Consider the following 24,845-nt stretch of genomic DNA (forward strand, 5'->3'; position numbering starts at 1 on the left):
TCTTTTCATTTTTGTCTCATCTCTTTTATGTGCTGTATGGGCTGTTTTCTTGCCATCTGAATCGGCCCGGAACAATGGGATGTATGAGGCTGAGAGGCCGCGGAAGAATGCGGTCCTTGTTGCCGATGCCGTGCTTGACATTGATTAATGAGGGAGCAGACACGGGCAGAATCTGTGAGAGCCAAGGGGAAATCAGAGGGCCCGAGGGCACCCCGAGGCGGAGGGCAGGGGACGGCAGGGAGAAGGCCACCGCCAGCCCTCCACGCCCAGTGGGAAAGGGCAGGGGGGGAAGCGCAGCGCGGCTGCCACGGGCGCGGAGGGACAGGCCGCCGACGGGTCCTCCGAGAACAGGGCACCGGGAGGGGGTCCACGTCCCCCGTCTGCTCGGTGGAGAGACAGTGGGCGCCCACCAGGCTGCTGGGGACCCCGCAGGGCAACCCCCCTGCCCGCTCCTACCCTGCCACACACGTGTGGTCACCAGGGGGCTGGCCCAGGATGGCCACCGGACGGAGGCACGGCGGACCCTGTCAATGGCTCCGCTCCACGCCATAGGCAGATCCTTTCCTCCTCACGTGGCCCGATGTTACCTGTCAGGCCAGGGAAGGGTCTGGTCCATCCCACCCCCTACCCCTCCTCTGTCCATCCTGTCCCACTCGGCTTACACCCCTACTCACTTCTCACTGGGAGCAGGAGAGAGCACTGTCGCACACTCCTGTGGTTGCGAGTGAACTTTCCCCCCAGGGCTCATGCCTGACCATCAGAGTGAATCAGGGACAGGTGAGCACGTGGGGTGGTGTCTCCCCACAGTCCCATGAGGACAGCCCAGCTGAGGAAAATGGAAGCAGCCCTGCACAGCCAATGGCTTCCCCTACACAGTCCCCCTCCGTGTCAGGCCCACTGCCGCAGACCCCAAGCTCAGAGGCCCCCAAAAGAGAGCTGGGAGGCGTGGAGGCCTGGTGCACCCAGCCCCTGGCTCCCAGTCCGTGCCCCGTGAGGGGGTGCGTCCACCAGCAGAGCACACTCTGGCCGTGGGCTTCTTGGCCAAGGTCAAGGTTGTCGCCGTCCGAGGGTGTATCTTGTCTGAGGTGGACGCTGCCAGTCCCCGGGGCGTGGAGGTTGTGCTCCTACCCCAGGCCTCGGGCTCTTGGGCTAGCGGGCCTGACCAGCGCCACTTTGGAAGTCAGCAACTTGAAGCTGTCCTCTCTCGAGGCTCCCAGGGCCGTGTGGATGGAAAAGGCAGGATTTTTGCTCAGGAGAGGTGGGGTTGGAAGCTGGCAGGTTTGTCAGGAACCAGAAGTTTCTGGTTTGTGTCCAATGGGAGAAGGGAGGGAGGCACGAATCTGAGCAGGGGCCGTGGTCCCTCTTCCTTATTTCTCCCCCTTTTGCAGTAAACTGTTTGTGGAGAAACACATTTTCGCCCCGCAGGGCTGAACGCCTTCTGCCGGCTCTGTGCCCTCCAGCGGGGAGGGTGACGCGGCAGGAGCCATGGGTTCGAGACGAGTTGGACCGAGAGGCCCCACGAGATGTGGGCACATGTCCAGGCCACTCGCCGGCCGCTCCCTTGGTCCTGCGTGCTTCTGGATTAATGTCCCCAGCTCTGCAGCATCAGTAAGGATCTGCAGGGGCAGGATTAATGGAGGCCGGGAGGCCTCGTGGAGCGCACCCCGAGGCCTTGCCCGTCGTCGGTTCCAGCCCTGCCTGTGACCTTGTCTGTGGGTGACCCCGGGGGGACGCGGCGTCCCGGAAAGCCTGCTTCCTCACCCATAGGGGGCGGGACCTCCAAGGCGCCGCTTGGCCCCCTGGCGCCCGGGACACGGGACTCTGCCAGGTCATGCTCGGACGGCACAGGCCCTTCTCAGAGGACCGGGGCCCTCCGCCGACCACGCGCGCGGGCTGCGCCCCGAGGGAGGGAAAGTCAGACCACCCCACGCAACGCTTGTGACAGTCCAGTGACAAGCCTGAGAGAGGGACACATGATGATCTTATAATGACAATGGCTGAGCAGGAACACCTGGGGACTGGTCATCCTGCCCAGGACCACCCTCTCCCCGACAAAATAGGTGGGGCTACTCTTGTAGGCAAAGCAGGTGGAGACGGTTGTTATCTATGACCCCCACCCTGACCTCCTGTCTTTATCTCGACAAGATTTGGGAAGGTGAGTCTCCTTCTCCCTCCCTCCCACGGAGCGAGCCGTGCTTGTCGGCTCACTTGGGGACCCGGGGTCTGTGTGATGTGCTACTGGGGACGGAGACTCCTTTCCAGCAAATGAAGGGGCTGCCAGCGCTCAGGACGGGATGTGCAGCCCCTTCACACACGGAGGCCTTCCAAGGAAGCAGGTGGCCAGCGGAGGATGGGAGCATCATTCTTCCCCAGGTGACGCGCGTCCTGTTGCCGGGACGCTCCCTTCACCGGCCCTGATGGGAGGGGGCTTTTCAAATAGCACTTGGGGTGGGGGGCTCCCCAAGAAGTGAAATAAGGAAAATGCCCAGGGACCCCCAACTCAGGAATGAGGAAGAGGATTCCTTACCAGGCGGGAGACTCAAAAACTGAGCTCCTCTGATACTGGGCTCAGTGAGAGGACAGATTGCGGGGGGTGGGTGTGGGGAACACAGCCAGCAAATGTTGGGTGGGAGCCAAAGGGACACTGCATCGTTAATTTTAATTTGTGGTGCGCCCATATATCGTGGCCAGTAAGGCAGCAGCGAAATGGGGAAGCAGGGGACAGGCTGGGACGGACACGGCTGCCTTCAAGACCCCGGAAGCACAGGGATCTCCAGCTGGGACCTCCGTGAGGCCCAAGCCCTGCGGGCGGATGCAGGGATGAGCCTCGGGCCGCCTCTGGTGCCCCCAGGCAGGCGGGGGATGCCCCGAGTGCCCATGGGGCCCCCGCCTTGGGCCGCCCTGAGCCCCCTCCCCCAGCCGCCCCAGGGAGCACCGAGATCACCTGAAAGGCAGCCCTGAGGGTGACCTGAGCCCCGAGCCCCTGGCGGGGACAAATGAGGAGCTTAACTAGTGCAGGACCACATAAAAGGGGAAGGGAAAAAGGAGGAACAAAGCTTCCGCCAATTTGCTCTTTTGGGCATTGTGGAAACTGGCCCCTTTCCCACCAAATCGTGCCCCCATTGAATGAGACCGGGCGCTGCGCAGGCCTGCGCGGCTCTGACGGGTTTTCACGGGAGGGTGAATGGAGAGCAAATTAGCGGGGCCCTCGGGAGGCTCGTTACTGTCACTCCCAAACTGGCCTGCAAAGGCCGCGTGAGGACTGATCAATGTAAAGAGAGCGGCCACGGTCAGAGCAAGGTAGGAAACCATTCATTGTCGCCCCTTTCATGTCCGTCCTGCTGCCCGCTACTGGGAGGCTCTCCAGGCGCCAGGCGTGCACGCGCACACGCACGCGCTCCCCTGGGCCGCGCGCCCCAGACGAGCCCCGGTTTGTTTCCTGCACGTCTGCTGCTCTCTGGGACCCGCCGTCCGAGGCCGTGGGCGGCGGGGCGGGCCGCGGCCGGTGGCCTCATGGGGCTCCCGGAGACGGCACACAGAGTGCCGCAGCCGCGGAGCGGGAGGAGGCGGCCCCGCTCGCCGCGAGTACACACACAGCCGGTTCAAGAATGCGCCGCCCCCGCCGCGCGCAGCAGGCCGCCCGCTGTCTTCAGGTCTGACCCCTTCACCGCAGACCACGGGTTCCGCTCTGGAGAGGATGTCCCGGAAAGCGCTCCATGGCCTGAGCCGTGGGAGCCGGAGCTGGAGCAGGAGGCTCGTGTGCGCGGCCCAGAGTCCCCTCCGACGTTGTGACCGCGAGCCCGCCAGGGCCCTTCCAGAGACTGCGGGACACATTGGTCTTCACGCGTCCGTCGCTGGAAGAACAGGCCTTGCCACGACAGCTCGGCCCAGCATGGGCTGCACCGAGGGTGCCGAGGCCTCGAGGAGCCACCCAGCAGCCAGCGTGGCCCTCACCGAGGAACGGACGCCCCACGACCTCACGACAGTGAAGTGTCACTGTGGGAACGTATCCAGCCTCTAGGAAACTCTTTTCCCGCAGAGAGATTTTGAGCGCAGGCGATCTCTTCGGTATGTTCGTATTTTAGACCTCGTACCTGGGCTATTTCTCAAAACCAGGACAGGCAGTTACTGGTTTTCTGCAGCTGAGACGTGGCCCACGGGGTCACATGTCTTCTTACAACTGTCTCTAGAAGGTACCTCGGGGCCTTCCGCGTGGAGAGGATCCCGTGTACGGACGTACCTGAGAAGAGATGGGAGTGGGCCTTCTGGAAAGCCCCCTTCAACTGTGGAGGCCAGAGTGTGGCCATTCACGGAATGTTCCAGAATGTCAGCCTCGGCAGGTGCTCTCATTCTGCTGGCTTGGAAAGTTCTGGAGACAGTTGTTGGCAGCCGTGCCAGGAGGCCGCAAGACACAGCCCAGAACTCAGGGAGGACCCTGGGCGGTGACGCTCTGCTGCTGAGGCTCGGGCACTCGTAGCCAGGACAACGCCCCAGAGCAGGGCCACGGCTGTACCAAGTGTCTCCAAAGGCCCCCACCTTGGGGTTCCACGACATTCCGCTTGGATGCCTCCCCACGTGCACCTGCATTGCTCCCCCCTAGAAAGGGCAGGAGGTGAGCAGGGGCCCCCCAGCTCGGGTCGCCCTAAGGGGAGTACGTGCGCGTCGGTGACCTTCACACACCTTGGCAGGAAACAGGGGCCTGGTGGCTCCAGTGGGTCTGAGGTCACGACAGGGCAGGCACAGAGGTCGGACCGCCCTCTCGGGACCAGGGCACCTGCAGAGCGGGTATCCTCTGCTCCCTAACTCGGGACATTTTCTGGACTCCCCTGGATTTCAAGCGTGACCGTGTTTGGGAAGTTCTGGTGTGAGATTGATTTCATGTCCTTATCTTGTGGCTGTCCTGCTCAGGCATGAAACCTCAAGGGATCAATGATGAATTTTTCTTCTCACTGGAACCAGAATTTTCCCATATTTCTGACAAAGACATTCAATGGCACCAGCCTACCCCACTCGCAAGCACGGCACAGAGGGTTCCCTTCCAGGGTCATCGAGAATTGCCAAGACGGCCTCATCGGTGTGAGCTCCCAGACAGGCCCATCCACTGCCATGCCCACCCCCCGCAACCCAGGCAGATGGTGGCATTTCCACACCAGCCATGGAGATGACCACCTTTGTGTTAAATAGCAGACGAATACCAGGAACCAGGACGCCAGGTGGACAGTGTCCCAGATTTCCCCTCTGCTCACTGAGACTTGGCGCCTCTGTGCAGGAGCCGGCGGGGAGCCACAGGGGGGTTGGCTGACCCAGGCCTGTTGTGCCCACTGCGACCTAGCCCTCTGCCCCGCTGGCCTTGTCGCACCCCCTGGCCAGCAGCTGCCATCCAGAGGGCGGATGGCGGGCTTGTCCCTGCTCAGGGCTGGACAGGACTGTCCGTCTGCTCTCTCCTGGTCCCCCTGGGTCTCGTACAGGCTTGCATGGCAACTGGAGGCATGAGGAGGAAGAACCCACCTTCTCTAGGCCTGGGGGAGCCCAACTCAGGGACTAGGTCACATCCTTTGAAAAGGAGCGAGCGGTGCCCGGGCCAGAGGCCATGTGCAGAGACGGGCGGCCGGGTGCCAAGCCCAGCGGTAGCAAGAGGCACGGGCAGCAGAGCAGCCACGAGCCGGGCACAGGACACAGTCAGGGGAGAACCGGGCTCTGCCGACCCCTCGGCGCATGGGTGCCTGCGGGTTCCCTGTGGGTACCCGGTTCTGGCCGACAGCGAAGGCACCTGCAGAACGAGAAGCCGCTCCAAGGGAGGAAGCTGGAAAAGGCCGGGATGGACGCCTCCTTAGCCTCCCCGGGTGCTGGCCGAGGGCGGGTCTGCTGCCCAGAGGACATCTGGAATGTCTGGAGAGTTTGGTCGTCAGGACTTTGCGGGGGGGCTGCTGGCACACAGGGTGCTGCGTGCCAGAGCCGAGATGCCCAGGCCTGTGCGCCGGCAGAGGCAGTGGGAGGAACCAGCTTTGAACAGAGCGTGAGACGCCACTGTACGGATCACCCCACCTGCCCTCCTGTCATTCCCCCCAGGGAGCCACCCTGGGCTCCCCTCACAGGCCTGGCACGTTTGCAGGCTACACATGGACCCGCGGTCTGAACGTAGAGCACACTGGGCCGTCCCCACCGTCTCCACGGCTGGGGAGCCCGGGACCACTTCACAGGCGGGTGCACGGAGGCCCCACGGGGAGGGCCACCACCGTGACAGGCTGCAGAGCTGCAACCCGAATCTGGGCGGTCGCGGCGGGTCGTGGGGCCACAAAACCAGGCAAAGGGACTTCAGCTGTTGCCGCCCACAAGCACGACTTCAAAATACCCCTTAAAGCAAAGCCGTCTCCTGCACCAGTGACTCCGCGTCCCAGACGCACCTGGCTGCTTCGAAACCGACGCGCCGGTGTCCCCGGGAAGCTGGACCTCACGCATCTTCGCCACGCTCGGAGAGGCTCTGAGGCCGTAAAGTCTGCTGTTAGGAAGGGACCGGTCGACTATACGGCCGGGGAGCCTGCAGCCTGGGGCGCCGCGAGACGTGGAATTAAATGACCTTGTGAATTTCTCTCCAAATCACAGAAAAGGGAGAAACAGTGCTAAGCTAGAATTCTTCCTTGGGTGTTCGTTTGGAGACAGAGGATACCCAGAAGGCAGGCTGCCCCCTTGGGGACGTGTCCGCCTGCCTGGGAGCCCCACCCCAGGACTGTCCTGTGAGGTCTGGCTCCGGTCTCTGGCAGGGTCCTTTCCTCTGCCACCTTCTTCCTCCTCCCCGTGACCAGGGTGCGTGTGCGAGACCAGTGTGTGTCTCAGACTCCCTCACGGGTGGCGGTCCCCAGAGACCTTCGCCAAGGCGTGCCCCTCTGACCGGCCCAGGACCTCGCCCCTGACGCCCATCACTTCGGTTCCCTGGGAGTGATTCCTTCACTGCTGCTCAGGAGAGAGATGTGGTCTGCAGAAAGAGGAAAACGTATACTTGCTGTTTCAAAAAACATCCGCCCCCTCCAAGGGCTCCTGAAGCCCCCACCATCTGCCACGTCATCCCAGGGGACCCCCAGGTGCTCGAAAGGGACTCCTTGTTGCAAATCAATGTGTATTTGCTCAACCCCAAAGACTTGGACCCATGCCCCCCCAGCCTGGGGCACACACAGCACTCCTCTCCCTCCAACACCTGAATAAACCTCTCCGGGAAAATCAGACACCATCAAAGACCCTGGGAGCTGGGCCATCCCACGCTGCCGAGGAGTTCACGAAGGGCTCTGAGTTTGGACGGTGACTTTCAGCTCCCGGACATCTCTCCAAGACCCAGGACTTGCCACTATGCAGGCTGTGCTCCTGCCTGGGCCCTGGCCCGTGTGGGCAAGGGGGACATGAAGCCCAGGCACAGGCAGAGCCAGGCTCCCCAGAGACACCCAGAAGCGGAGCCACAGTGCTGGTAAAGCCCTGGGAGGTTTGACACCAGACCCCCTGACAGGCTCACAACTGTCCTATGGAGTCGCCGGCAGGAGAGGGAAGACCGGGCCCAGGTCTGGGTGGGTCAGCGGGCCCGAGAAGCTCTGCCACCCAAACTAGCTCTGTGGGCCCGGACAAGGGCCTTGCTAAGCAAACCAGGACAAGGGTCCCCTTGGGGCCGTTGGCAAAGGGAAACGGCATGCAGAGGTCGACGGGTCCACGGCTCTCATGAACCAACAAGGAAACCACTGGTCAGGGTGAGTGGGACCCGCTGGGGCTCGGGGGGCTCATGGCCGCTCGGTGCCAAATTGTAGAGTGGGGCCTCTGGATCGCCGTGACATCCAGATTCGCATGAGACGGTGGCAGGGGGTGCAGACGTGCCCGCGGTTCAGGCCGGCACACGCCGCGCGTATCAGGGGCACAGGTGAGCCAAGAGGCACCAGACCCTGCCGTGGGGGCTTCCGGCGGCAAATCAGTGTCCGGAGGGCGCGTCTGCACCCCGAGCCCCAGGCCAGCCTCGTGGCCAGACTCATGCTTAATCCTTACTTTCTTTAAAAACGGATTAGGAAAATCTCACGTGGAAAATTAATTAATGTGCGAATTCAACAAATATTTACAGAGCAGAGCACTTTGTCAGGAATTCCGCGTGTGCGGGGCCTGCGCGCCCCCCGCCCCCACTCTGCCCGTGCATTTGGGGACGACTTCCCGAAGCATCTGTGTCTGAGTCGGCTCGCGAGACACAAACCCACCACATGAGTGCGCAGTGAACCTGGGGTGTGGACGGAGGGCAGGGGTCTGTGTCCTCGGCCGGCGGGCTCCGCAGACACCGTCACCCGGCCCACGGCCTCCCGAGACACGTGCGGGAGATGAGGCGAGGAGGGAGCTCGTCGGAAGGTCCCCAATGGGGCCTGCGATTGTGTCCACCGTCACGCCTCCGCGGGCGCTGGGGATTACTCTCAATGCCCCTTTCCCGCCCTCGGCCTGTCACTGGCTGTAGGTAAGTATATCCTCCAGGAGCGGCCCCTGCCCCCAGCCAGACAAAAATGAGCTCGCCGCCCCTTTCCCCAAGAAAAGAAGCCAGAGCCTTTTCATGGGCAGTGAATGGGGTCCCTCATTTAGGCCGCATTATACCGGGGCCTTCATTTCCCCTTTCCTGCTTTGCCTCATTCAGGGGGGCTCTGACTTCAACTAATTCGATAACAATCCCACCGGGCCTTCCCAGCCCCCGGCTCGGGAGGACATTGTCCGTGTGCGCGGCCTTCCCCCCGCGCCGGTCCCGCTCTCCAATTAGCCAACTGCTGGGCCTCTGTCCGTCTCCACGGCTTTCCTGCCACCCGCCCACTTTTAACCATTTCTCATTGAACAGGACTCCCGAGTGCCTTCGGGGCCGCGCACCCCCGGTGCCAGGGTCAGAGGACCTGGGGTCGGGCAGAGTGAAGACACGCGCCCGCACGGCCTCTTGGAGGCTGGTGTGCACCCCTCCCGGGGCCTGAGCGTCCTTCACGGGAGACCTGAGACACGTCACAAACAGCCGTGCCTTGGCCCCCAGCCTCGCCTGGGGCCAGTTCGAGAGCAGCCGAGAGAGTCCTCGGGACGGGCGGTGCCGGGGGTCCAGGTGACCTCGCCGGCTGGCTCTGGGGGGGGGTCTGTCTCCCCACGGTCAGTTTCCAGGGTGGGGTCTCGCGTGGCTCTTGTCTGAACGAGCACGTCCCTCTCAGCTGCTGACGTCCCATCTCTTTGCCCTGAAAATCAGCTTCTCCGGCTTGAGGAAGACGTTCCCAGAGCCCACAGGGAGCACTGCCGGCTCGTCGGGGCGCCAGCGTGCAGACCGGGGTGGGGGTGTGTCTGCAGGTCCCCACGTAGGTCCCCGCTGCTACCCCCACAGGGAAAATGTGGGGATTGGCTAAAAACGCGAACCCTAAAAAAGCACGTTACTGTCCTGATCTGTGCTGATTCCCCAAACCCGTCCTGGGTCACTAGGCACCACGCTCTGCGATGGCCCATCAGGCACGGTCCCCCCACCCCCGCCAGGGGCCCCAGGCACAGTGTTTATGTGTGGGGCCCCCAGCACCACCTCCCGTCCCTGTGCTACCTGGAAACGACCCGGCCCTGGTGTTCAATCTCCTAGGGTTCTGTACGGGGTGAATTCTGTCCCCCCAAATTCATATGTCCAAATCATAACCCCAGGACCTCAGAACGCGGCCTGATGTGGAAATAGGTTCATTGCAGAAGTAACGAGTGGAGATGAGGTCACACGGGGGTGGGGTGGGTCCAAGTCCAACGTGACAAGCGCCCCCAGAGAAGGGACACCGTGCACACCCCCGACGGCACGCACAGATGAAGCCAGAGATCATGCGGCAGTGACTCTACACACCAAGAGGTTCTAGGCAACCACCACGCTCTGGGTCCGGGAACAGTGCAGACCCCTCACTGGGGGCGGAGCCACCCTCCTCGCTGACCGCTGCGTCATGTTCCAGAACCTTCTGTCACGGGCTCCTTTCCCCTCAGGTGTTCCGTTCAGAAAGCACTGCAGTAGGGAGGCTCACCAAGACTGTTTGGGCAGCGAGGTCATTTCCACTGACTCAGTCTGGCGCCAGGTCAGGGGGGCTTGGAACCGTCTGGGGGTCCGCGGCAGGTGTCCTTCTACACAAAGGTCTGGAGAAACGCAGGAAGCAGCCAGGCGCTCGGCTCCAGGGAGGCCGGGAGGAGGCTCATGGGAACCTCGGGGTCAGTTGGCTCATCTGGGACAGGATGCCGGCGTGGAGAGAGACCGCAGCCCCGAGCTCGGCGGTGCACCGCCCGCGTGGCCTCCGTCCGTCAGAGAAAACTCTCCCCAGATCTTCTGTCCCCGCCTTGCCTCCAAAAGGTCAGCCCATTCAGACGACAGGCTGCGGACGGGATACACTTTCGGGGTGACTGGTGTTCATCCTCTTGCTTCACACGCGGGGGAATAAGCCCGGTGGGGGACGGCTCGGGTCTCGGCAGAAACCGGAGTCCGAGCCGCCGGCCTCTGTCTCCCACGCCATCTTGGAAAACCCCACAAACTCTCTGACGCTGATGAGGGACAAAGTCTTGAAGTGGCCGTTGGTCCCTCGCCTGCTGGGCAGGGTGGCAGCCACAGGGAAGCGCTGTCCTCCCCGACCTCGGCCCTGGAGGGCACATGGCACGGCTGGATGTGTGGCGTCTGCGTTTATGAACAGGGGCAGCCCAAGCAAGGAGGCTGGAGGGCCTGGGCGTGGCCGTGAGAAGAGAGGACGACAGAGCTGCCGCCTCGGGCTGGGGAGCCAGAGCCCGGTGCCGCGGAGGCCACGGGGCCTGATGGGCCTGCTGTGTCGGGGATCCCAGTCCTTAGTGTATTTTCAGTCCCAAGTAGGAGTAAACAAGGACAAGACAATCCAAGACAGACAGGCAGGGAGTCAGTCCAAGACAGACGGACCCTCAGGGCCTGGGAGTTCTGGGTTCCTCTCTCAGGCTGTGCGTGGCCTGGTGTGGGGAGCGCCTCGCTCCTCTAGCCAGGCGCTGGCTCTGGGCTTCAGCTCATGGCCTGGCCGGAGGGCTGCTGGAGCAACCCACGCTCGCCGACACGAGGGGCCTGGGGCCTGCGACGGGGCTGGGGGGATGAGAGCAGAGACCACCGCCCTCGGGTCCTGCAAGGTACCTGGAGCCTCTGCGCCCAATGGCCAGCCAACCCACGTCGCCACAGCTGGAGTGGATGCCCTGGTCCTGAGCGGTGGAGTGCGGACCTTGTCGGGGACTGTCCCATGGGCCACGTGACTCCTGGGAGAGCAGGAGACGCCCTTGGGGCCATGGGCAGGCTGGTGCCTAGATCGGCGGAGGGTGGTCTGCACAGACAGGAGACGCTCCTCTTGGCTGCAGAGTGGCACGTCATTGTCCCTGGATGGCCTTCTGGGTCGGCTCGGTGACTGTCACCCCCCACAACAGTGCTGACCGCACTGACAAGGGAAATCATGTCTCCTTCCACGTGGCAGCTCCAATGATGATGATAATGGAGCTGGATGGCATTATCAAAATGCAGAACACATCCCTCTTCCACCCCCTCCAGCCCACGTGAGGACACAGAGCCCCAAGGCCCCCATCCACAGAGGGACATCAGTCACTGAGGGCGGATGCATTCCCAGGAGTCCTCACCCAGGCTGGGATGTGACCCTGGATCTTCTTGTAGTCCTGACCCCACGCTTCTCTCCCTGACGCCGCTGTCTCTCCCCGCGCAAGTCTCCTGGCGCGGGGCTTGAGGTCGGTGCCACACGCAGTGGCAGCCCCTCCTGGGAGGATGTTCAGAGAAATGGAGGCTCAGCGGCGTGTCCTGAAGGATTCCCACCCGGAGCTCCTGACCAGGCTGGCAGGGCCAACGCACGGCCCCTAACCTCCCCGTGTGTTGAGGAGCCCCAAGCTCCTGCTTCAGTTCCGTGGTCTCGTACTGTCCTTGAGTCTAAAGGGCCACATCCACAGCCGTGTCCCACCACGGGCCAGACCTCGGTGCCATTAAGAGCTGACCGAGGCTCCCCTTCCCTGAAGCCAGCCCTCGCCGGGGACATCGGTTGTGTGGCTGCACGACAGAGGGTCCCTGGGAGCCTGGGCCGTCACCACCATGAGCTCTCCCTGCTGGAAGGACGAAGACAGAGGCCCCTCGTCAGCTCGGCGGGCAGTCTGACATCACTGCCCACTGTGGGCACCCCAGAGACGGAGGCCGGAGACTTCCAGATTCCCCGGGGACAGAGAAAGAGGCGGACAGACGGTGGGGCTGCAGCCCTGAGCCCGCCAGGGGGCCCGAGTTACCTCGGAAAGCTCAGATTGGAGAAGGGGTCACCCAGGGCTCCCCAGGACTGTACAGGGGAGGCAGCCTGGGTGGCTGTCGGGATCCCCAGGGGTGTGACCTCTGGCCTCTCCCAGGCGTGAGCGGGCATGCCACCCCCCCGGAGCTCCGGGGCTCGGCCCGCTCACGGGACCGAGAGAAACGCCCAGCCGGGCTGGGGAGCCCCCGGGGTTCTTCACACACATGAGGCTTCTTACAAGCTCACCTGGTGCTTCTGTGGGAACCAAGTAGCAGGGACCGGAGCCGCCAGAACCTTCTAGAAAGGGGAAGCTCACAGCTCGAAGCACTGCCTGCGTGTGCGTCTGGCCCGGCAGGAGGGAGGACGGAGCAGGTGCCGTCCTCCTGGGCCTCAGGGGCTAATCCCGGGGGTGCCAGGGCCCGGGGGCCGTCCGGCCCTTACCGCGGCCTGCAGTCTGGGTCCCCTTTGGCCCGGAGGTGGTCAGGGGCGACGGCTGAGCCACCTGCAGGCCCCAGCCTCTTCCACGAAAACCTAGCTGCGTCTCCCAGGCCCGTCCCTGCGCTTCCCAGGGCCGTTTCCTGCTTTGGCCCGACCGGAAGGTGCCCTCGGAAGATGAGGACCCACCCGGCACCCTACCCGCCCCGTCCCCCTCCAGGCAGCCGCCTCCGGGGGCCTCCGCCGAGGGCCTGGCTGAAAGGCAGGCTGATGAATTAGTCTAGAGGGAAACAAGGCCGCTCCTACTTGTAAAAGGTCACGGCGACTTTGTTCTGGGTGAGGGTTTATCTCGGCTGCCGCAGGGACAGACAATGCCGCGGGGCTAAACGGCAGAAATCTTAGCTCCTCGTGAAGTGACGGCGCCGATAAGCCTGGGGGCCTTAGAAAGATCTAAATGGGCAAGGAGTGATGTGGTATCTGGAACACGACCGAGCAGAGATGGGGTGTGCAATTAAACTGGGCATCGGCCCAGATGGGGGACGCACCGTCCGCGAGCCAGACCAGGGGGCTCCCGCGGAGGGAGGACACGCGGGCCGGACCACGAAGGCGCCCGGGCACGGCCTCTGGAGCACTTCCCTGGGAAACGGTGACACGTGTGATGGCTGTCGGGGTCCTGGCATCCCGGAGGACACCACCGGACACCCTACTCTCCACATCTTCCTTCTGGAGGAGGAGACGCCCCACAAACACCGGCGTGGATCCTGAGGACCCGCGTTCAAGATCCCTTTAGGCTCTTTTATTCACCACGTTCTGCAGGGTGTGAAAGGCCCGGGGCACCGCGTGCAGCACGGCCTCCACGGCTTGTAGATCTGGCCCCCGCCCCCACCAGGCCTGCGCCCACACTGACCACCACCCCCACCCCACCCCACCCCCGCCGAGAGGCCATCCTGGGCTGACGGGACCCTTGACCAGGCAAACCCAGCCATGTCGTCATGCGCGGCGCCCAGCGGGACGGACGAAGCCTGCGCCACCCTGCGCGAGCCCGAGAGGAACAGAGCGGGCACCTGCGGGGTCCCTCGGTGCTGTGAGCCTCTGCACTGCCCTCGGTTTGGGCTGAGGCCGAGGTGGCCAGTGACGTGCTGAGAACACATTCCTAACCTGGGGGCGACCGGTCGCAGAAATTCTCAGCTGGAGAGAAGCTCTGATAAGCAGAGGCCAGGCCTGGCTGGGAGGTTCACGCCCCGGTCCCATGACCCAGGGAGACCTTTTATGGCCTGCGGCGCCTGGGACTCTCGTCTGACCCAGAGGGAGGGAGGCCCCCCCGAGGGGCTGGACCTCGGACGGCCAAGGCCATGCTGGGGTTCCCGGGGAGCCCCCCGGCCAGTGGCTGTGCACACTGCTCCCTGGGGGCCTGCTGCTGGGGACTGTCTACTGTATACGTATCAGTGCTGTTGGGGACTGTCTACTGCATACGTATCACTGCTGCTGGGGACTGTCTACTGTATACGTACCACTGCTGCAGTGGCTCCCCAGCAGGTGCGTCCCCACCACGGCCTCCTGCCCAGGGGTCAGCCCACAGGGGACCAGCAGCACCACCTGCGGCCCGAGTTCTGCCGTGGAGGGGCAGACGAAGGAGCTCAACCTCACGGCACACCCCCCCCCTTGGATGGAGGAGCCGTGGCCGGGCCACCACACGCTGGGCTTGGAGTGTCCACATGGGCCAGGGGCGCGGGGAGGGCTCGGCTGAGCCCCTGCTCCCGGGAGGAGCTGGCTACGTGATCTTCGGGGGCACTCGGCAGGGTCCTGAGTCTGACTGCTGACCCCTGTGCCCACCTACTGTGTGACCCTGCGTGACCCGCCCTGCCAGGGCTTCGAGCTCCCGTCCATACCGTGAGAGCAAGCTTTCCCCCCGTGCTTTCCACACACGGAGCGGTGGCTGTCACAGCCACGGGAGGGGTCACGGCCACAGGAGGGGCCCACGTACAGGAGTGAGAGTCCCCGGGAGCTCCTTGCTCATGCTGGTGACGCTGGGCTGGCCAGGTTCCCCTCTGTCTGTCCCCTGCCCCCTTGGTTACCCCACCCCCACTCGGCCTACCGGGCCTGACAAGCTCTGTGATTCAGACAGCTTCTGTGCCCTGCTGGCCTCAGGCCCGCAGGAAAGTGTCTGTCTGGGGTCCTGGGGGTGAGGAGAGGGAGGCACCTGGATGCAGGGGCAGGAAATTCAAGGTAAGCCCCCCTTGCCCCAGGACTCGGGTCCGGAAGGGACTTCCCCGAGTGTCTGGGCTCCCGTGGTTAGGGTTAGGTTAGGTTAACTACCCCATAGGTAGTTAGGGGGCGCGCTCCTAGGGACCCCCACCGGAATGCCAGCAGATTCGCCCCAAATCTGCATTTTGAAAGTGCCTGGAGGCTGTTCCACCCAACGCCTTGGGACCCAAGCCCGAGGTGAGCAGGCAAAGCTTGTGCCCCTCTCTGGCCTCTTCCAAACGAGACCTGGTGTGCAGAGAGCGACCCAGACTGTGCCCAGAGGCCGACCGGCTGGGCAGGCCCTGTCTCGCGGCTCCGGCCCAGACATGCCTCAGCCCCAGCCGGGCCCTGGGCGCTCAGGGGCCACGGCCGAATGCTGACTCCAAGCTTCCCTCTGGGCTCTAGAGAATGCCCCGTCGTCAGCAGCAGAGCCCCTGAGGGTGCCGGCTAACACCGCTCCGGGCCCCCTGCCGCCCACGGAGCTGGGACATGGGATCCCTTTACAAACGGCAGAGTGAGGACGGATGTGTGGACCGCATGGAGCACACAGCGGGTAGCTGGGGACCGTGGGCCGCCCCTGCACTGTAAGCCTGGGCCGCATGGTCAGCCTGCCCCGGCCTCACCAGTCCTGCCCAGCACAGAGGCACCAGGGGCTCTTGTCACCTTCCCTCCATGTACCATCCCCTATTTTCCTGGAGGAGAGACAGACAGGAGGGAGGTGACGGCGCTCAGCTCCCCGGTCATGGCCTTCCCAGCCGGTGGGAAGGGCTGAGCCAGGGCCCTCTGGGAACGGGCTGCTGAGCAGAGCAGAGGGGAAGCCGGTGCCCTCTGCACCGTCTCCCGCCCGCTTCCTTCCGACGGCCCATCAGGCTTTTCCACGGCGCTGCCTCCCAAGCGGGCCTGTCCAGAGCAGGGCTGGGGCTGGTTGTCACTGTGTGTGAGCGAGAGATGCAGGGTAAAATACCATTTAAGAAGTTGGTATTCGGGACGTCTCTCAAATATGAAAAGAAAATATTTATTTCCTTTTTCGCTTGTGAATCAGAATGCTCTATTTAAAGAAAGTACCCTCTGCTGGGTTTTGCGGCTGAGTTATTACCCCTTAAGGAAGTAAAGGAGAACACTATCAGGGAGGTATTCTTAGTCATTCTCTCCCCTTTTTTCTGAAATTCCTTCTATACCCGCGCCTCGGAGCTGGGCCTAAGATAGTGCAGGATCCCATGGCATTCTTGCACTGGAAACGTCTGGACCCGATGTTACGGTGCTCGGGTGACGGCATGGGGTGTGGGCTGAGTGGCTCCCAGAGAGCAGGGAGTCCGCGAGTGGGGTTCTGGGCGCGCACACCAAGGCCAGGCCCCGTTCCCACGGGGTGTGGCCCCTCGGATCCAGACACCCATTGGCCCAGGGACATGCCCCAAATGCGTGGCTGTCTGGGTGCTGTTTCCGAGGGGTGCGAGCATCGACGGAGCCACAGGCTTACGACTTCCAGGGCATACGGTGTGTCTCCTAAGCACATTCAGAAAGTCATCAGGGGGAAAATCACCCTGCATGTAACTTTGCCCAAAATAAAACTCCAGGCTGCCCAGACGCAGAGTAGAAAGCGGCGGGGGTAAGTCAGTGCCAGACAGAGGACAGCACAGCAGGGAGGTTCTGAGACTCCTGGGACCGGGGGCGGGGTGCTGTGCCCAACGTTTCCCAGTGTGCCGAGAGAAAGGACGGCCAAGACTCGGGGCCGAGAATACCAAGATCGAATACTTAACCCGTGAGCTGTCAGAGCGGCAGGAAGCCACAGAGCAGAGCCCGCACGGTGTGGGTGGCCGCCCCACTCCTGGTGCCCACGCGGCCATGGCTCTTACCCCATGGCCGGGATGACAAGAGAAACACACAATGGGACGGTCTGCAAGTCATCCCAACACAGCACGCGTCTGCGTCTGCTCCAGCCTGAGAGCTGCTCAGAGGAGGTTCAGGCATGGTCCCTGCACGGGGGCCTGTGTGGGCCGCAGGGAGCGTGGGTGCCTCCCTGGTGGGTGGGGGGTGGCCCCGAAAGGAGAGCCCATCTCGGGAGCAGCAGCAGGCAATGTCTGCTCAGTACCTACATGCCCTCAGCGACCCATGGTCAGTGTCACCTCCCACGCCTCTCTGGAGCCCCAGAGACTGAGCACGTTGGGCGATGGGGTGGCGGTTTCTGGAGACCCTCTGCCTGCCAGAGCTGCCAACTCCAGGCAGGGTGGACGGCGTACCTCCTGCCCTTGGAGGCCGGAAGCCCAGTCTAGGGTTTTCAGCAAAATCCAAAGGTGTGTGTGCATGTGCGCACGTGTGTGTGCGTGCATATGTACAGGCACGTGTGTGTTCGTGTATGTACATGTGTGTGCACGTGTGCGTGTATGAATCTCCGTGTGTCTGTGCATGCAGGTGTGTGCATGTGTGCACACGTGTGTGACATTGAACACGTGTGTGCATTGTACATGTGTGTCTGTGTGAGTGTGTGCGTGTATGCATGTGTGTCTGTGTGAAGGTGCACATATGCAGGCCCTCATGCGCGTGTGCACGTGTGCTCGTGTGTGCGTACGTACACATGTGCGCGTGTGTGCATGTGTGCAGCCACGTACGTGCGTGTGCATGTGTGTGTCTGTGTGTGCGTGCACACGTGTGTGCGCATGTGTATCTCTGTGTGTGTGTGCATATGCAGGTGTGGGGGGTGCACATGCACACCCACACGTGACCACGCGGGGGTAGGTCTGGGTTAGTTAGCTGGGCGTGGAGCAATGAGGTGAAGGTGTCTGAGGCGAGGGGGTGCCAGAGGAGAAGAAAAAGAGGTTCCTGCAGAGACCTTGGATCTGAGGAGGAAGAGGAGGCCTCAGGTCAGGGGCCGCAGCCCTCGAGGGTCTGTGTGACGTCCCAGCACACCCGGCTGGATGAGTGAGAAGCCAGGGTGCGGAGGTCGGGGACCCCAGGACTCCTGGCCTCCAGCCTGGGCGGCTGCGGGGAGCTTCCCGAGTCCTGGGAGAAACTAGTTCTCTGCTCTGTGTGTATCCCTAGCGCCTTGGAGAGACTCCATCCTGGCGATGTGAGAGGCTGGACGGCCACCACCGTGGATAGCCCGGGGCACCCGGCTTCATCGCTAGCCTGCACTCTGGGCCACAGTCAGTCTCCAAACTTCTCATGTGAAGGATGCCCAGCGGCCACCTCGGAAAAGAAAGCGTTGCTTTTCTAAAATGCATGTCGGTGGACAAGTGTGGACGGACAGAGAGGCAGCTTCCTTGGAGCCCCAGGCCTGTCTCCAAGAGTGTGTGCTCTGGACCATAACATACCCTTAAATGTACAGAAGTTTCTCAGCATCCAAGAGAGCAGGGCTGGGCGGTAGCTAGCCTGGCGTCTCTGGGTGTCCCGGCAGCCCGTCGTCCACGGGGGGCTGGGGGTTCCTGGAGGAGGGGTCTTGGGGCTCTGCGATGGAACAGCAGCACTCACGGCCGCCTGAGGCCTCGGGGCTGATCCTGCCTGTGACCCCAGACCTTCCCCTATGGCCTGGCCCAGACACAGCCCGTTTGTTGATTGAACAAACGAACACACACATTATTATTCAGACACGAAAGCCAAGGGATGAGGTCATCTACTTGAGTGAACTCTGCAGATAAATGAAACCCCATCGAGTCACGTGAACGTTTTCCAGCAGCCTCTCAAACAGAGGCCGACCATTCGCGCAGCAGCCGATATCAGAACGCCCGGTCCAGGCCAGGCCGCGCTCTGGGCGCCAGAGAAGCTGTCCTCAGCCGGCTCTCCGGGGCAGACGCGCCCTGGAGGAGGATGCACACTGAGTGCGGGCACTGATGGCGCGAAAAGGCTCCTCCTCACCGGGTCCCGCACGGTGTTGCCCGCTGCCGCGGCACGGAGCCCGGACAGCTGGCATGGCGGAGGAGCCGCTCTTAATTAGCAAAATCAGCAGCACGATGAAAAATGTCATGATTTACTCAACAAATGATCGAAATCATTGTTTTTTCAAACCCTGAGGCAATCAAATGCAATCACGGGGTGATTTATTCTGGGCAGAGCGAGTGGTGGCTGCGTCGGCCTGGAGGCTGCGTCTGGGCAGAGAGGGGCCAGGAGCTCGGGGATCTTCCCAGGCAGGGCACAGACTGCCGCCCTCTGAGATGGGTCCTGGGGGGCCATGTGCTCACAGCCCACACTCCCCCGTGGCCACAGGGCTGGCCAGGTCTGGGGCGCAGGGGACCCGCCTGATGTGGGAGTCACCTCCTGGGGTGCCACGAAGCCCGGAGGAGAAGGGAGGTTCAGGTCACACACTGTCTGATGCACATGGGGGAGGGAGAAGCCACATGTGGACGGTGGGAAAGACACACGATGAGCAAACTACACTACGAAACGAGAAGAGAAAACAGGACTGTTTTCCGGAATGGTCCAGAGCAAGAATTTTGCTCCCGGGGTAGAAAGAAAATTGTTTCCATGGTGTCCCCCACTGACGATAAGAATAGTCCACTCGACATTGATTCTAAACCAGCGTCTGGCTTCTCCCTCCCACGCCGCACCCAGACCCAGCCCTCCAGGAGAAGCCATGCTCCTGAGCTCCTGGCCACGGACCCGCCACCGTCCGCCCTCGGGGTGCAGACCGTCCCTGGCTCTCCACGGGTCCCCTCCGCCACTTTGCTAACGTGTCATCACCGTTCTTGCTCAGTAAATGAATACTCTGTCAACTGCGGTGAAATCAAATAGCCCTGATTTATACTTAATTAGCAGTGTGAGTGTGAGCAGTTAGACATCCGACACGCAGTGTGTCCCAAGATGATATGTGCTCCCACGCTGTCCCTGGGCCCCGCCTCCGACGGTCCTGGGCCCGTCCCCTGCTGATGCGACACTTCAGCCCAAGGTTCTCCACATCCCAGTGCCTTGTGAGTGCACCATGAGCCCAGGGGCCTCTCCATGGGACGGCAGCCCCGGCGTCTGCGCAGTCAGAGTGCCTTGTTAGCATTCACGACTCGGGGCTCCCCAGAGGCCTCTTTCCTGTCTAGAGTCACAGAAAGACCCAGGACTCCCCCGCCCCAGGCTCAGGCCCTGTTTGCCAAGGCAAGGACAGGGCCTCACTGAAGGGGCAGCTGAGCCACTGGTCCGACGGAGGAAGGCACAAAACAACGGGAAACCACAGTCACGTGGGAACACATGGGAAATCCATCAGGACGCTCCCTCACGAGGGATGACGGTTGGTTTTCCCGCCCCAAAGACCCAAACTGAGGTCCAGGGGGTCCAGAAGAAACCGCCTGGACCTATTTTTTTCAGGCATGAGTGGGTCTGCTCTGAGTTTTCGGGGTGCCCTGCCCGCCTCCTCCCCTCTCTCCTGCGTCTGGGGAGGTGGAGGGTTCCCGAAAATTCCGCCATCGGTCCTCGGTCGCCAGGACAACCCACACGGCTACTGGGACCCCGCATGACGGAAGGCCACAAAGCCCCGGGCGGATCCCAGAGGCAGGTCACTGGCGCCGAGCTCGCAAGGAAAACAAGGTCAGCCGAGATAGCGTCGGGGTGCATCGGGAACACTGTTTGAGGGCGTGGGCTTGTGGGCAAATAGTCCTAAGTGCCAGCATGAAAGGCAGCAGCCGGGGCACGACCGCGGAACAAAGCCAGCTGCGGCCGGGCCGCAGGAGAAGGCTCCCTCCCGCAGGGAACAAAGTGAAAGTCAACAGGCACCAGGCAGACCCTAGCGACAGCGGTACCAGGCCACGCACTGAGCGAGCAGAAGCGATACGGGTCGTTTCATTAGCAAAAGAGCAAATAGAAACTTGTACCAGAGCAGACAAGGGCAAAGTGGCTTCAAGGTCACCCAGAGCACTCCCTGCGGGGTTCGGGTGCCCTGTGCCCTCCACAGGCCGCCTGCTGGTTAAGCAGGGCACGTCTCTCCGAGGCTCTCCGACAAACACCTGGAACCCTGCTCCCAAGCAGCTGGATGGGGAGGACAGGCCAGGCCGAGTCTGCAAATGTCTCCTTGTACCCCAAGGGGCGACCCCAGGAGCGTCGAAAGAGCCACGCGCCCACAGAGACGTGGGATCTCCAACTCCCTCGCTACCTACCACACCCTGCTCCCGGGCCCCTGGCCGGTCTGCTCTGAAGGGGAGCCCGACCTTGAGTGCCACACACCTGTCTACCGCCTCCAGACAGCAGGGGATGCCCTGGCCTTCACCCCTGGGGCTTGTGGCCGTCCCGTCCCTTCATCCATATGGTCAAGCCGCTTCTCATCCAAACCTTCAAAACCCTGGACTTTCGGCGGGTGCCCCCTGTCCCCGGCGTCCATACCCCGTGTGCCACCACGGGCCACACCCGCTCGCCACACCGGGCCCTCTTTCCTCCGTGGACTCTTCCTAGTCCTTTCCTAGAGCCGACCTCCGGCAAGTGTTTTGGAAGCTGTGAAACCCCTGGGAGGAATCTGGGTTTGTGCCTTTTCCGCCCAGGCAGGGCATCTGCCAGAAACACCACCGAGCACTGGCTGTGCGAGGCTGGTAGAACCACCCGGGCTGGCGGGGAGAACACTTCATGGGGTCTGTGGGCCCCACAACGACCACTCACAAGACCCCCAAGCCCTCAAGGGATGCTTCTGGGGACGACGGCACCCCTCATCTAACAGGCCCCCTCTCCTGACCGCACACAGGCTCCAGAACCGTCCCCCAGGCCCGGCTGTCAGGGAGCTCTCAGCCACGGGAGGCCTGCCTGGGCAGCAGGGGACTCGTTGTCCTGCTTCTGGGAAGGGGGGTTCCTCTTAGAGAACTGGCTGACTGGGGCCCGGGGGGGCAGGGGGCCACCGGGCGTGTTCTACGAGAGCCCCCCCACCTACAGGAGCGTTCCCCAGAGTAGAGACTCCGGTTCTGGGACATTCCATTAATCTGCGCGGTCCTGCAGACTACAGTCTGAGCACCTAAGACCCAGACGGGGAGCACGGGTGTTTTAAGACATGAGCTCATTAAAGACACATTTCCGGGAAGAGAGCAGCCCGAGCTATGGGGGCTGACGGGCGCCCACGAGGACCGCTGATGTTTGCCGAGTCGCGTCATACAAGCTGCAGGACCAAATAAGCCTGGGAAATGTGACATTCGAGTGCTCCTCCGAGCGAGCCTCCTGCCTCGGGCAGCCCTGCTCAGCCCAGCTTTATAAATAGACGGACCACAAGATAAACGGCCGTGATCAATCACGCTCACACGGGAATGCTCACCTCCCATCCAAAGTCCGCCTCCTTCCACGTGGCCCGGGGTGCCCCCATGTAAGGGCCAAACCTCGCCCCGATTTCCATCCTCTTCTTGGCCCAGATCCCCAGGCCGGCCCCTGGGACAGAGGACTCTCGGAGCTCAAAGTCTGGCGGGATGGGGATGTCCTCGGGAATGTAGACGGGGGCTTCGTACGGTGAGCCCTCCTTGGGGGTGAAGTCCTCGCTGGTGGGGAAGGGGGACGGCGGCCCCATGGGGATGGGGGACACCACGCTGTCCTCCGTCTCGTACTCCGCGCTCTCGCCGGCCAGCAGGTCCGGGTCGGGCTCATGCATGTTATTTACAATGTCGCCGTCACCTGAAGGAGACAAGGCAGCGTCAAGCTCTGCGGCTCGCCCTCCCCCGTGCGTGACCCGCAGGGACCATCTGGGACACGGGGCAGGATGGGGACTGAGGGCGCCGACCGTCACCCCCCACCCAGGAGACATCCCCTTTGCTCCATGCTCCAGGGACATGGGGAAGCGGGGTTCAGAAACCCCACACAGTTGGGCCGCTCTGCAAGCCCCACGCAGCCCCCCAAGGACCTGTCTGCCCCGTCGGCTTTAGGAATGCGAGGAAGAGAACTGCCCACGCTCCGTGCATCTGGAAACAGCGGGGAAGGCCACTGCAGAGGGCACCCAACCTAGAGCTCGTAGTGAAAACGTCTTTCCAGAACATTCCAGTTTGTGTCTGGCCCCGAACATGAGGGGTCGGGGACCCGTCTCGGGTTCCTGGGAGGACTCAGAATTTGGATCAGCATGAAATCTGCCCAACACCTGGGCAGCTCGCGGCGTCTTGGTGGGGCCAGGGGCCCTGGGGACGGGTTCCTGGGCTCTTGATGACCTAAAGCCAGTCAAGGCAGAGGCCAGCTGGGGTCACAAATGTGGGGCTCATGGGAATGCAGGTCCCTGGGTCTGACGTCTGGTGCGGGCCTCTCTTTGGGGTCTGTCCTAGGAGACAGTTGGTGCTGAGATGCTGCTCCCCGGACATGCGCCAGGCCTGCGGCACTGAGACCGCGAGCTGTGGGCCGAGGAAGGAATGGGGACAGTGAGGAGTGGCCGGTCAGCCAGGAAAGCAGCTCTGCCCAGAGGAATGGGAAGCAGGGACTCAGACGGTTGAGGGTCTGTAGCAGTATGTCTGGAGGCCCCAAGTGCACGATGAGCCCGTGTCCATCCGCAAACAGATAAACAGACATGTCTGTCCACACGGTGGATGGCTGCTCGCCATAGAAGGGACAGAGTGCAGATACCCCCTTTCCCTCACTGTGGCATGGAAGCACCTGGAAAACGTGACGTTCCGTGAAGGGCCCCAGCACGGAGGCCCACGTGGCACACTCCATTCACAGGAAGTGTCCAGAGAGGGCATGTCCAGGAGACAGACCTCTTGCCAGTGGCTGCTGAGGCCTGGGAGGCAGGGGCCCTGGGAGCGACTGAGTATCAGGGACGGGGTCTCCTTTGGGGAAGGAAAAGTTCCAGACGGAGAGGGAGGTGCCGGTAAGAGGTCTGTTCAAAAGCCGAACTTGAATGTCACAAGAACATGGATTGTCCCCACAGAATTGGGGAGGTCCGCCGACCGGCCTGGACCTTTCTGCCCAAGTCCCTTGTGCGCTGGCCTGAGACCCTGGGATGGGACCCTGCCTGGAGCCCCTCACCAACCCCCCCAGCGTGGCTGGGGAACAGAAGTCCTCTGGGACGGGGAACGCTGGAGTGCAGGACAAGTGACTTCAGAGTCCTCACGCCAGTGGCAAACAGATCCGCTAAGAAGTAAGAAAATGTTTTCTTTCAAAAGAAACCAAAGTCTTGAAAAAAAAAAAAAAAAAATCCCGGGGCTAAGACTCGTTTAATGTAGCCACTTTCACAGAAGTGATGAGTATGTTTCAAGTGGCCAACGGTTCCCGTCTCACGGACTCGCAGGTCCCTTTCGAAAATGCAGCAACAGAAGGGCCGCTACGGCTCCCTCTGCCAGGAAGACCCAACTCGTGAGGTTTGGAAGGGCCCCCAAAAACCTTTCCGGCGACTGTGCAGAGCGTGAAGGCAAACTGGGGGGTCATTAACGTGCCACCTCATGATCCGGGAGCAGTGAGTGCACGAGGTTCACACCCAGAATCCGGTGGGGAGCCCCCCTTCCCATGCACCTGGCAGGGGGGATGCCTCCGCCTCCCAGGACAATGAGGGTCTGCCAGTGCAGAAAATGGGGAGGGGGCCCCCCTCCTCTGCGTATTCCTCTCAGGGCTCTTTTGGGCTCCTTTTTTCTTCCCCCCGTTTGAATTTTACTTCCCAAAACTCCTCACCTACTGGAGGAAAACCAAGGCTTTAAGGGCATGTTTAATTTACTGGCGGAGCAAACAGTTCTGGAGAGAAACGTGGTGTTTCCTGCTGATTAAAGGCGGGCCGCGCACGGCTGGCCTCCCACCCCGGCGGGCACAGGGGTTAAGTGATTGCCTGAAGCCTCCCGGAGAAGCCAGGTCTCCATTCGCGGCCCCCACTGTTGGGGGGGGGGAGAGTTCTTCCTTCACAGGTGGGGAGAGGAGACCTCATCAGTGTGCGGCAGGCATTGGAGAAAATGAGGTACAGCGAACAGCCCCAGGCCTGGAGAAAGCCCCGAGCTGCTCGGGGCCGCCCGAGCCTTCCGGGCAGACCCGCACACGTCCCCAGCTCCCACGGCCCTC

The 24,845-nt window shown here is 62.4% G+C and overlaps 1 protein-coding gene across 4 annotated transcripts in view; it reads right to left on the reverse strand.

Moving 5' to 3' along the window:
- Positions 1–24,845, reverse strand: part of PRDM16 (PR/SET domain 16) — a 299,784-nt gene that overhangs the window by 177,695 nt on the left and 97,244 nt on the right. For all 4 annotated transcript variants that reach the window (XM_047727114.1, XM_047727113.1, XM_047727112.1 and 1 more), the window contains exon 2: positions 22,147–22,496. In XM_047727114.1, the coding sequence (XP_047583070.1) occupies positions 22,147–22,496 (350 nt within the window). The remainder of the gene's footprint in view (positions 1–22,146; positions 22,497–24,845) is intronic.

The sequence above is a fragment of the Lutra lutra genome, chromosome 4 (assembly GCF_902655055.1).
Source record: "Lutra lutra chromosome 4, mLutLut1.2, whole genome shotgun sequence".
NCBI lineage: Eukaryota > Metazoa > Chordata > Mammalia > Carnivora > Mustelidae > Lutra > Lutra lutra.